General features: G+C 43.0%; 1 protein-coding gene across 1 annotated transcript; it reads right to left on the reverse strand.

The window, feature by feature from the left end:
• Nucleotides 1-6,735: 6,735 nt before the first annotated feature.
• Nucleotides 6,736-13,917, reverse strand: LOC142971142 (glucoside xylosyltransferase 1-like). The gene is made up of 7 exons (XM_076111778.1): nt 13,631-13,917; nt 12,931-13,135; nt 12,689-12,820; nt 12,202-12,453; nt 11,879-12,002; nt 11,481-11,653; nt 6,736-8,172 (listed from the first exon to the last, which is right to left on the reverse strand). Exons 1-7 carry the CDS (start codon nt 13,831-13,833, stop codon nt 8,011-8,013), a joined length of 1,251 nt encoding a protein of 416 aa, XP_075967893.1. The 5' UTR covers nt 13,834-13,917; the 3' UTR covers nt 6,736-8,010.
• Nucleotides 13,918-13,982: the final 65 nt, after the last annotated feature.

The following is a 13,982-nucleotide window of genomic DNA, read 5'->3' on the forward strand; positions in this document are numbered from 1 at the left end:
CACTTCTCTCCTTCTTTCCTCTGCCTTCTTCACCAAGTCTCCCCAGACAATATGAATCCATCTTTGTGGTAGATAATCATGAGTTTTCCCAATTACATCCTTTTCTCCGTGTTCCTTCGTTAGGAGACCTCGTTAGTCCCGTGTGATGCTATCAGTGATTGATCAAAACCATCAGCCTCATATCCTGCCTCGCATCCTCCGCCCGGAACATCAAGCGCGCTGAGCCTGATAAACATCACTGATAAATTCTGAATGCGTTTGATTACGGCGACTTGGAGCCCTGCCAAGACGCCTAACCATTAGTCGCTCTGCATTTTACTGGTAGATTTGACGGCAAATCATCTTCATGCGTCGGTGCTTTTACCTGGGGGAAATAATAGAGCTGTAAACAGATTGAGAAACAATGCAGCATTTAGAGTCCTCCACTTAGTCACATCACTAAATTATGGTATTTCTGTTTACGTGTGTGTCTTTGTACATGTGTACTGTGTAAGCCCCTAATGGCACACTTTAACCTGTCCATCACATAACACAGCGGGGAAGCAGAGGGCTTTAATTAACGGAGTGGATCGTTATCGTCATGGGAACAGTGCGATAGGGTGATGCTGACGTATTTTGCCACCTTGAGAGGTTTGAGAATTACATGGTGTGAAGCACTGCATGCACAGACACATGCACACACACACACACACACCATCAATATGTAGCAGACATTTTGCCTTGTCTTACCAGAGCTTTAGAGCCTTACATGTGTGTTCACGCAGATCAATAGGGGCTCACTATAAAATGGACCCGGGCGTAAATTAACACACCAGGGAGCTGCCAGAACAAGACACCAACACAGGATTCACCGGGGTGTCATTTGGACAAATACACCTCAGCTGCCTGGGTGAAGAAAAAGTAGCTGGGGTTGCAATTTTCTGTACGATTTAAATGTTTTTTTGACAGAAATATAAATACTGCATCATCATCATTTCCTAGATTATACCCCACAAGTGAGTTCAGCTACTGCAGCCCTACTAAAAACTCAACAAACTTTTCCTGGAAACAGCTTTACCTCGCACAAATCTATTATGCATACATAAGTTATTATGGGTTGTCAAAACATTTAATACATAGTATATTTTCCTTGCACTCCATGCCGTTGGCTAAATGTAATTCTGATGATCTAATGCGTTATCATACACTTTTTACTTCCACTACTTTAGATGAATTGTTCCCAGAAGCTACCTGGATGTAATAGTGTGCTCAAAACAAAAAGGCAACATCGAGAAAAAGACACATTGATGATGCAATGAATCGGCGACATAAAACCAGTAGGGCCACACTTCAAGAGCTCTCGCAATTAATGCAAAGGAAAACCGCAGGACTCAACAGCAACTCTGCCCTCTTTGCTGCAGTTAGAGAACACCTGCTGAATTAATTGTGTGTGCTTGTTCTCAATGTTACATGTTAATTGGTAATGAACCAAAGAACAACAAAGACAATCTATAGGACTACACTTGTTGACGTGTTAAAGAGTCACTGTTATGGTATCAGTCTCACTGTGTTCTGACATGTTGGTTCAGTTAGAGATTAAGAATTAAAAAGGGACTGCGTTAAGTGCAGCACCTTCCAGGGTGTAAGTCAACATGTTTGTTAGCTGAGAAGCTTTGAAGCCTGTCAGTCATTTCAGCTACCAAGCTAGCTAGCTATCTGAGATACTATACCTGTGCTAGTTCAGGGAACTAACAGCGATAAAGCCTGCTAAAGCTACTTTCCACGTCCCCGTGTCCACTTTGGTCCACCTGATGTAAACGTCAATCGGCCATATCTGCGAACCCCTATACATGCTTTTTTGGGAACACTATAATATATCACAAGATACCCTGTGGAGTTTTGTTTTCAGAAGTAGCAATGCCAAGAAATCTTTTTTTGAATGGGTCCCTGTTGCATTTGTAACTTGTGCACACGCGACTCGAGTGTTATACGGTTTGATGAATTATTTTTCAATCTTTCCGTGACTTTTAACGTTTTTTTGTCGAGCACAGCCGTTGTGTCCAGATATATATGGTTTTAAGTGGATTGGAGCGGCCCCTCAAAGCTTTCTGAAGTTGCTTCAATTTTTTTCTCTTTGCCACTTTCCACTTACTCTCTGCTCACGCTGAGAGAAAACCCCTCTTTAATTCGCTCTATAGCAGGGCTTAAAACGTTTAACGACGCCATGAAAGTGCCGCTTGTAGGCGCCAGCGGTATCTGAGCTGCTCCAGGCCAAATCACGCTGGTCTGCTCCCACTGCACGCCCGCTCACACACCCTGAACAATCAAACGTACTTGCAATGAAAGTTAGGTTGATATTTTTTTTTGTGGAAATTATCTCAAATAAAAGTAGACTTTCTAAATTTCCCTCCATCACTGTCATTGAATATGACTAATTAAGAACAATCTCCCCTTGCGTGCGGCCAGCTCTGACACACACACAAAAGACCCTGTAGAGCCGAAATGAGTGTGCACACAAACACACAGGCTGAGCAGACGCATACAGTCGCTGTTTCACACACAGACACACAAATATATGCACACAGACAATAGCCTGCAACTCCCCTCCAGCCTGGCAGGTAATTGCTGTCTATGGGGGGACAGGTGCTTCTACAATAGAGCGCCAGTGTCCAGGCAGGCTCTATTCACTGCTACTGTAATTGCTTAATTGAAAAGCTCACAGGGGAAAGAGGGAGTGTGTGAGTAAGAGCGACTTGGGTGGGTAAAAAAAAAAAAAGAGAGGAGAATGGAAAAGATAATCTTTGGGCTTTTGGAATACAATAAAGCTATACATTTCACTGCACACACATTCATATAAGCACACTTTTGCAGCCATGAACAAATATTCACATGACCGCACACACACACAAGCACGCGCTGAGGTATGTTCTGAAACAGAGCACTCCGGGGGTAAATATTGTCGAGCTGTGATTGAGGGATGGACCGAAGAAGGGAGCAGTAATGGGAAATCTATTGTTGTGCGATGAGGATGCGGCGGCGAGACGAGGAGGAGGGTCAGGGTATGCTGGGATATAAAAGCACCACGGTCACTCTCATTTCTGATGTCAGCCCCTCTATCTCAGCGCCACCTCTGCTTCGGCTTTAAGTTTTATATGGGTTCTATAGACAGGGGAGAGCAGATGGTGTGTGAGTCTGATGTGTGTGTGTGTGTGTGTGCGCGTGCGCATTTCCTGTGTGAAGGTGTATTGTGCACAAGTGCATATAAATGTGCAGCTTTGTGTTCCCATGCTGCTGACATTCTCTGCAAAAGGAATATTTTGAATTCGAAACCTCTGTCATTTTGCGTTTTATATCAAGAGTCCAACACATCACACAATATTTTAAAGGGACAGCATTTTGGGAAATAGGCTTATTCACTTTCTTGCAGGGAGTTAGATAAGAAGATTGACTCTGGCTCTGTACAAAGGTAACAACGACACCTCTAAAGCTCACTAATTCATACAAAATAGAGCCATATGGTTTAAAAACATACAGAAATTGAAGTGCAAAAGTTGTGTAGTCTATCATTTATCTTTTCAGCGAGGCAGAAACATCTAGCCTGGTTCATACCAAAAGTAAAAAAATACATCCACCTATAGAGCTCAGTAATTACTACATTATTACTACATTTTATTAAGTGTAAAAATTACAATCAAATTGCCCAGCTGCTGGTGGTAGCTTCACAATTATAATACAATATGCTAATGCTAATAAGCTAACTTTTAAACATTTCCTTTAAAAACGACGTGACTCACTCCGGAGGGAATTCTGGAGCCGTGTGCTTTTGACACTGTTGCTAGCTTTTATGTTAATATCGCAAACCCAGGTGCTCAAACCACTTCAAAACCCCTCCCGAGCATCCCATTTTGTAGCGAGCAGTAACTCAACAACCTCAAATGCATGAAAAGACGATAACGTCTCGTTATTGTCCTTGGATGTGTTTGTCTCACGGTAGCAGCCTGGTTTGGGCTCTAATGTGTGCCTACGGTCTAGTACAAAAGCGAAAGAGCTCGTATCCCCAAGGCTAGCATTTCTAAGGCACACACTCACACTGGCATTCTTGAAATGTTCGGAGGTGTGAACGTCTGCAACACAATCTATCTTTGAAACTATTCCGTTGCCATTTCTTGAAGAAGAAAAAGAACATCTTTGATGAGGCCGTTGGGTATTTTTGTATTCGCAGTGTGGTTTGTCTTTGGATGTTTGCGTGCCCTCTGATGGGTGCATGAGAAACTAGGTCAGAGGATTTCAAAGGTGGATTCTTGTAGAAATAATGTGGAAAGATAGAAACTTAGGAATGCAAGAAGGTATAGGCAGGACAAGGGGGGGGGGGAGGACAGACCACACATTCAAAGCAATGGGGACAAAAACAAGGATCACATTTGGCAGAGAGACAGATAATAGTTGGACATTCCTGAGTGCTGCCTCCCTTGAAAGCAGCCAGATTTCGCAGAGAGCTGGACAGAGACGTCCTTTGGCTTGGCTGCGTGGCAATTGCCGCCACGAGTCAGACAAATAAACACAGTAAATAAGCTGTGAAGTAAATAAACCAATCTGCCTGAAATACCCATCACTCTCTTTCTTCACGTGACGTACCCAGTGAATCACTGAAGCAGATTCGGCGTCGGTACGAGCAGAGATGTCATATTCCATCTCGCTGGGCGTCAAATGTACCCCGGGAGTCGCACACATGTAAATAAGAAGCGCGGCACGAGGCGTTCTGTTTGTGGGGAACGTTCAGGCCTGTGTGCCTCTCTCTCTCTCATCTCCTACAGCAGTGATATGTAGACCCTATTACAACATGTAAATGACCCCCTACTGTGCAATCTGGCAGTACCGTATGACATACATGCTAAAATTTTGTGGAGCAGAAGTCATATACCGAGTGAGTGCGTGCGTGTGATGCCTCTCAACCCGCTGCATTTGAACATGTGTGCATTATGCATCCATATACTGTGTGATTCAAGCTGTCAGAATTAGACAGATGTAGTCTTGTCCTTCTATATGGCAAGTCGCATGAATAAAAGGAACCTCTACATTAGATCAAAGCGTACACTCACTATAAATGACACATACATGCAAGCACGGAGAGCACACAGTGCCCATCTTGAAATAGATATTGCTTTCTAATGAGATCGACTTCTAAAGGTTTTTTTTTTGTGTACTCTTTGTGCTTTATAGATCAGCAATAAGAACCACATTTGAGCAGGCGTATGTAATATCAGCCCTTTTTTTTAAGCTTTATTCACACTGGATGCATCCGCATTTAGAGGCACAGTGGTAATGTAGCATGTGTTGATGGATTAGCAGCAACGGTTCCCCCTTGACCAGTTAAAAATGATGATAAAATACATTTCTCATGCTGCACTAATCTACCTCTTCAGGTTCTTGTGGCGTTTATCGATTTCAGATTTTACCTCCGTGGTTGTTTATCCTATTTGATCAATTAATTCAGTTTATAATGAACCCTGCTATAGCTATTCACTGCTATACACTGTATGCCATCCAACCGGTGCACATACCTGGAATATGTTTGTTTCTTGTTCCTCAGTCGCCTTTTTCTTTTGATGATACCATTTATAGGTCCTACTCTGTTTTCAGAGGCAATAACCAAAAGATGGAACTCTGGAGCAGTAGAGTGCCCTAATTGCTATATTGGCTATGACAGCCTTGTTCTTTTCTTTCAACACACTCCGTCAGCCTTTTCTCTGTCCCCCCCCACTATGCACTCAGCTCTCCTCTTCAACATTTTGTCCTGTGACAATAGAGAAAAATAGCCAACCTTACCTTGATTCAAATATAAATATATTTCTCTTTCATGCACACACAGACATTTAATTACTCTGCGATGTCCCCATTTCCTCCTCATCTTCCACTCTAACCCCACTCTAAAAGCTGGAGGTCACGTATTTATTTTAAATAGTTTCTCCTCCAGCCGCGATGGAACAAAAGGAATAAAATCGGAATAATTTATTACGATATAAAACATGTAGTTTCAGGAAAATTAAACCTTCGGAGGACGGGCGATATTGAATTTTTCTATGTGGTGCTCAATCCGAGCCATTGTCTCCCTCCCCTCTGGGGACCTGGTCTGTTACATGTTGCATTTAAGCACACCGGTCAATAAAGGTAATTGATAAGCTCTCATACGGATATATATATAGTGATGAATGAAGGATATTTCTGGTGCAATGAATCAAACTACCTCTGGAGTCATAAACGGACAGTTGTATCCCCCACCTAATGGGAATAAGCATAAACTCATTCTACATACTCAATGCAATACAGTGTCCCAGACAGGCACGTATACGGCCGTGTTATTGGTCCATCACTTACACTTTATGAGCGCCTCAGAGCTGAGGCAGAAATGGTCATGGATTATTGGAAAGTCCATTGATCTGCCCAAGGAGGCGATAGAAAAGTAGCATCAATCTTCTTCGCGCTACATCTTTATAGAATAAACTTACAAAGATGCCTCATGTTGGTAAAAAGAGAAAACATCTAATGACATGTTTGTATTATTAAAGTGTGGAAATAATAGCAATGATTTTAAAAATTCAATTGCTTAAGTAGCTTTCCCCTTATGTTATTACATTGTTATAAATATTTTATTATTATTGTAAAAAGTACCTAAACAATATCTGTCATTAAGCACTAGTACCAAAATATCAAAAGATTCTGACCTCTGGTGGTTAAACAAGACACACTGCTGTACAGTTCCACAAAAATGATATTTAATGTAAAAAAAACACACACACAGCACATGACATATAAACATGTCACAAAGCATATCCTCACAATACAACCATACCAACATAAGCACTGAAAATAACATTTAGAAAATACATTCAACGGTGCAAAAACCCATAATTATAGTAAAAAAGAAATGCTTTGGCATTGGCAGTGGAACTTGTAGCTTATTCATATTTTCAATAACAATTTTTATGCATTATGTACGCTGGCTGTAGTATTGAATTAGTCACAAATTGCCAGAAACACGTGTATTCAAAGTAACAAAAGGAAATGTATAAACTTAGAAGACACAAAAAAGAAACATTTGTCGAGTCACATGACCTGACATCCCAAAACATAAACTTGACCGTAGACCATGTGACTCTCCTCATTTTTGCTTGTTGTATTTTGGGTCAAGGTGATCTGTGTAACAGATAAAATAACAGAGCAGGACAAACCTTTACTCAGGAAAACCATATGCTCTGAAACGACTTCTCTTCCATGTTGTTGGTACTGAAATGGTTTCTGATGGTGAAAAAAGTGGGCCAGTGCATACAGCTGTGAAAATGGGGCCTTCGTCCAGTTCTGATAGGATTCTTTTGTCTCTTTTAATAAGAGTGTTTCACAAGGTTCAATACATTCTCCAATATGGAAAGTCAAGAGCTACTCTTCCAAGCTGTTACAGATAGTTTGCACCATGAGGCTTATTCACCTTTAGTCGGTCACCAAAGGCACTGAAAGGAAGAAATGATTGGAAGATGGCTGGTTTTAAAAAAATAAAAAAAATCCCCAGTTGTCAGTAAAACATAAAATGTCATAAAAGTCTGTAATAGAAACAAAAAACAATCCATGTGTCCACCAGTAGTAAATAGCTTTCTCTGCTATACGTTCACACAACGTAACATTTAGAGCAGATTGCAGACATTTACATCACGCTCTTATCCAGAGCAACTTAAGAGGTGAGCACTAATTAGTCTCAGTTTGAGACAATTCCAACTGTTTTATGGAGCAGGTGTTCACCGAAATAATCTAAAAGCTCCACTCATTAGCTGTCCGCGAAGAAGTGTGGACACAATTCTTTGTTATCGAACAGTTTGCCAAGTAAAACATGTTTTTGTGATCAGTCTAAAAACCCTGCTGTTGGAGGATTAGAAATAAACTGTACAGTATCTTACTGTTCAGTCACAATCAAGTCTTTGAGAACAAGCTCAAGGCCCGCCCTCCTTTTGGCCTCCGTCCCATCATTGTGATTCCGTTCCGTCACCGTCCACGTGGGGCCTTACTGTTGATGTTTGCCAGGCTGTGTGCCAGCCTCTTGGTGAGAAGCGCGTGGGATTTACCACAATACGTGTGTGTCGTCTTCAGCAGCTCTTCCTCCAGTGGATCCAACAACGAAGCCACTGGGTCTGCGCCGAAAGAGAACTGGAACGACAAAAACAATTCATCGCTTAGGTTTGGTGGGCTGTATTGTTTCCAGATTTGCTCCGAGGATATAAAGATAAATCCCAAAAGCACTCCATATTTAAACGGAGAATAAGCTCCTCGGTTTAAAAGTACTGACCTTACATCAGGAAACAAAAAGCATCCTGATGAAAAGGAACTTTTTTATGACAGAAACTTGCCAAGTAAGTTGTTTCTACAGAGAGCTGAAACACGGGGGTGGCGGTTGTCTAAAGGTTGTAAACTTAAAATGAGCTGCTGCAATCCCAAAGTACTATCAAAACTCCCCCGAGGACAGCTCTCAACCTGCTACTGTTCCAGTGGAATTGATCGGATTCCCTCAACAAGTGGGCAAAGTGGTGCTTTGGGCAGCATTTGGGTTTCTTTCTCTGGATAAATTAAAAAAATAAATCCGCAAGGCATGCTGAACTCAGACGGGACCGCACATCTAATCTGATCGGTCGGCCGGGCATAACATAAAGCGGCCCACGTTGTTGGAGTCAGTTTTATGCTATAGGCTTACCGTTCGGTGATAACCGGGGATTTCAGAAGAAATTTCATGTCTTCCCAATAATGAAGGGGCCTTTACAACGCTCCGAGGAAATCAAAGGGGAATTACCATTTTTTATGCCAGCTCATTTGCTTTCGGTTGAGTCCCAGATATTGGGTCACAAAGAGAATGGCGTTTTTATGAGCACATTCTTCCACACACACACACACACACCTGCAAGGTCATAAAGTTGCATTTACAGTTGTTGTATTGATTTTGTGTGGCTGATGGGGCGCTGTTGGTGTGCAGACTCCAACTCTAAACGTACCATCGGCTGTAAAAATTTAACTGCTGCTTCCCGGGCTCAGCTTCTTTTTGCAGTGGAGGGAGGGAGGAGATGCTTTATGACGGACAGACCGCTGTGGTCTGCTTGGGACAGACGGGCGGACAGACAGGGAGGAGCACTGCTGCTTGTATTCCCATTTCCTTGTGTGAGGATACAGGGCATGGCCACAGTTTATTAAGAAAATCACAGTAGAATGAATCACTCGTTGTGATATTAACAACAGGCGATAGGACTTTTAAAATTAAATTAACAACAATCTTGTGGCCACTTAGCTCAGGTAAAGTAGTTCAACTTCAACAATCATGTAAAGCAGTGAAGACAACAGAAAAGCTCAAAGTGACGGGTGAATACACCACAGCCATCGTTAATGTTATCAGCAACACCTGTCTTCAATCTGCACTCCGTGTGTTTCCCGCCTCAGGCCCTCACCTGATTACACACCTGCTCCAGATTAGCAATCAGACCCAGTATTTGTGTGCTCTCCAACCAGCCTTCACCCTTTTGTCTCTGCTGCCCAAGCTTACCAGAGGTTTCTCTTTACTGCCTCCCTGTATGGGCCTTTAAGAATGACTTGCTACTGAGCTGAGCCCTATCAAATTAGACATGTTCTAAGTCACAGTAAACCAGCCAGGTTGGGTTTGTCAAATGGGAGCATAGGATTTGCACTTTGGGCCATGTTTTTCTGTGCCCGTCCTCAATTCATCATCACTTAGTTCTATTCTCAAGCAACTATGCTATATTTTATAAACCGAGTAAAAGTCAGGGTTTATACACAAGGTTACCATGAAATTTCCTCGACTTTTCCAAGCCTTTGAGGCAAATTTCTATGACCATACATTCTCTGAAACATTTGTTCAGTCATAAAACAATAGGTCAGAGTCTGTCACCCCACGCAGAGAACAATGTCATGCCAAGTGATGAATCTCATCTGCCCGAACACAATATTGTCTAACCAACATAGTTTTATAGAAGTATTTGCAAAGCAAAACCCCACGACTTTTCCAAACTTTGTGGGTTTATTTATTCCAGGCCTGAAAATAGCGCTGTTATGTTTGTCATTCCCTCCATAACACTGCTCAGACTCCTGAGGTTCTGCTGCAGATGAAACACACAGAATATCAATCCATACTCCTGGCCGACCAGACTCAATCACAGATGTATGAAAGTATCAATACCAACATAGGCTATTGGGAAAGAATGTGTTAGCGCACGCTAGGGGCCCTCAAGTTCATGCTCGCTTCTAGCCACAGAGGTACATGTGTGTCTACTGCTGTAATTGATCCTGTCCTATAAAGCTGCAGTTTGAACTGCAGACCATGCATACATACGGTGTATATCAGCCATTGCTCTGATCTCTGTTCAATGCTGTGTTAATAGGAAAGTAATGAGACTCCCAACGTTGATGGCTTCATTAAGTAAATGCCACCGGTGTCGTCAATATCATTACACTGTTGGTAAGCAACCCATAAACAATCCTCATGGGGTAAATTAGCTTTCACTCCGACCTTCTGGAAATGGTGGACGTTTGTTTTCCAATGAAGACAATCGGATGTTACGAACACTTAATGGTCTTTAGGGTCAGCGCCAATCCAAAATCTCATCTCGGAGGGTGAATGAACAGGGCGGTGTTGGAGAGCAGGTGTGTCACTGGGGTTATAAAAGGGCTCCTCTCATCGGATGATGCACTAAATTACACCGACAACACTTTGAAAAGGGCTCAGCTGCCTCTTTTGTCTCTTTTTTAACTTTAATATACCCAAGAGACTTGTAACAGGGGGCCTGTTTTCAGCCACTTTTCTGGTAGACGCTCTTATTTCCCAAAATGCGTTTTTGCCAAGTGCTCAGCGCTCGGTATGTGTGGAAATACAAATTGCAATGAGTCAAACGTGATGTGCGGATGTATAAAACCTGTGATCATAAGAAGGAAGCAAGTGTTTCCAGTCAAAAAGGAGTCGGATGCATCCTCTAATGATGGACTGCAGGATGAGGCTGCATTGGCTGCTCCTCTGCTGCCATCAATATCTGCCTGTATAATGGCTGTGGCTGTTGAGACCTCGGGCTTCTGTTAATATTTACCTTTTTAATCAACTGTAATCGTAGACAAACTGCACTCATCTTGATATGACGCCTTGTTATCTACTTTAGGTCTTCAGTAATTATTAGTGAAATAGATTTTTTTAAAAGCAATGGGTAAAACATTTTAGTTGTGTTTGATGAAGATGTCTAAAGTGAACAATATTAAATTAATAAAAGATAAATAGAAACGCAGTTAATTTTATGCATTGGGGACAATTTATGTCCATAAATCCCATCATGTCAAATCCATATCCTGTGATGCAACATGAGAAAAGGCCCATACTGTGACTGAATTCACAAAGCCTATAGATGGACAAGTGTATTCAAGCATCCCACAGACTCCAACACAAACACACCAATGCGGGGGCTTCTGCTCACCTTCCGTATGGCCTCGTAAACGGCCCTGAATGCAGGTTGTTTGTGGTCGTGGTAAACCCCTCTGTTTCCATGCAGGATGTTGATGCCATCCTCTTCCGCTGACGCACAGTTGCTGCCATAGATGCAGTGATCTGGACGATAATTCCACCGGCACGGAAACTCCAGCAGGCACTCTGTGAGTGGAAGTGTACGAACACAGAAACAAGTCAACAAATCGGGCATGCGAAGGGACATCCTGTAGACTTTGATGAGCACGATAAACTAATCTAGCAGTCGATAACAAGTAACCCCTCTCCAGTTTGTCTGTGGAGGTTGCAAAGCATCATGTATAAAAGTCTACAGTCTTGTATGTGGAAAGATGCGTGCTATGTGTGCTGCACTGGTGCGTGCAGCCTTACCAGGGTTGTGGTGGAAAATGATATTGAGAAGGTCTTGGTCTCCCCAGGTTATGTTGAGTTTGTATTTCTGAAGAAGAGGCATCAGCAGCTCCTCCCAACGCAGCCCCACAGACGTCATGTCATTCTGTCAACAACACATATGTAAACACCAAAAAGATGCCTTTACTGTGTCACAATATTGTAAGTGTCGGGAGCTTCACAATTGCCAACTCCTTGCACAGACTTTGGTGAACATCTGCAGCGGAAGGAGGACATCTTGTGGCCAATAAAGGTAGTACACAAATACAGTAAACAGAGCCGAACAAATATCTCCTCAGCCTTACCTTAAAGTACGTGTTCCTCATCCGTGTCATGTTCATCAGCATGACCCCCGAGTTGATGCCCGTCCTGCCGTAGAAGGGGTGGCGGGCGAAGCGGTTGTACCAGGCAATGCGGGGCTCCTCGTGCTCCGGGGCCATGGCGGCCAGCTGGGAGGAATTAAACTGGGACAGGAACTCCCACAGGCGGTCTACGGGCTGCAGGAAGAGGATGTCTGAGTCGACGTACACGATCGAGTCGACGTCCTTCAGGATCAGCTGCGCAGATGGAGAAAGACAAAGGAGATGTCCCCGAGAACATCAATAACGTGGATGTTCTGCAGTGGCCTGACAAAGTAGATTTTCCTCAGGGTAACGGAACATAATCTGTTATAGTTTCCCAGTCCTTTTTCTAACTTGGGTTATGTTTTGTCTATAAAACTAACTGAGAATGTCATAATGATGTCAGATATGCATTTCCACTGTGGTTCTCATGTTTCTATAAGAAACTCACGGGTAAGAAGAGCCTCTGAGAAGCGCAGGGTTTGAAGAGTTTCTTCCACTCTGCTGCGTTCTCACTGGGGAAGCTGATGGAGTAGACTGTGTAGTTGAACCTGGAGCGAATAAAACCAGGCCACGCCTCCAACTGGAACACAGATACATTAATAGTAGGGGTATATTATACAGGATATGATCAACACAAACTCTGTCGTTTACAGTGAAACTGCAAGCAACTTGCAGTATTTTCCTACTCACGGCTTCCATGAAGCTGGCGTGTAGCTGATCTTCGGCAAAGATGTGCAGCTGGAGATGCTTGATGCTGAAAAGCACGGCGGACTTGATCATGGTGAGAGTCTCTTCCAGCCTCTCCCCACAGGCCACCACGGCCAGATGCATGGGGGGTTCAGATCTGCTCTGAACGCCGCCGGCCTCCGCCTGACCCTGCTGACGCATGATGTACCTGAGTGAGAGGAAGGAGAGTCGGAGTGAGGATGTAAAAAGATGTCAGAGTCCTGGGTATAATGTTATTATAATAATAATAATAACATTTGTTGCTCATCTTGACATCAAAGGGCACTTGATTCAACTGTGACTTTAAGAAAAATACTTGAGTTATTGGTCTGTGGGAGTCATACTGTGTAGGCTATTTGTATGACAACTGTATCCATAACTTAAGTGATGTATCAATTACAACCGGAACTCTGAGGGAGGGTGCACGTGAGGTCCCACACCTGTCCAAGTCTCGCGTTACAACCATAGAAAGATGAAGCTAGCTGCAGTGTACTTTGTCTGGATTGGGCCGTTCAGTCAGTCAGCGTTACATTCCTATACATCCAGTGTGGTACAGAGTAACTTTTGATATATACATATACACTTATGCGTATCCTATGAAATGTATTTTTTTACCCCAGTTGTACCCCGTTAAAGCAGTAAAAACATAAAAGTCCAGTCCTACCTATTGTACCAGTGTGGGCTTTTGGGCCCAGTTTTGTCCGCGGTACCTCGCCTGCCTCCGGGGACTCTCGGTGGGATGAAAACCCTCTTCGGTCCGTTTCCACCGACAGACACGTCCGCGTAAAATAGTTTACTGTAAACGTACAAGCCCGAAAACACGGCGAACACCGTGCACAACATTAGTGCACGAATGTAACGCCGCATTTTGGAGTTTGAAAACACAACTCGTAGCTACAGTCATGACATAGAAACTAAGCTTATAGTACGAACTGCGAAGCTCGTCGCAGTGGGAACGCACTTCCGGTCAAAGTATAAAAATAAAATGATTATCTGGCGTGTCAATTGCACCCTCT

Source organism: Anarhichas minor, unplaced genomic scaffold (assembly GCF_050575085.1).
Source record: "Anarhichas minor isolate MPS153535 unplaced genomic scaffold, ASM5057508v1 ptg000045l, whole genome shotgun sequence".
Classification (NCBI taxonomy): Eukaryota; Metazoa; Chordata; class Actinopteri; order Perciformes; family Anarhichadidae; genus Anarhichas; species Anarhichas minor.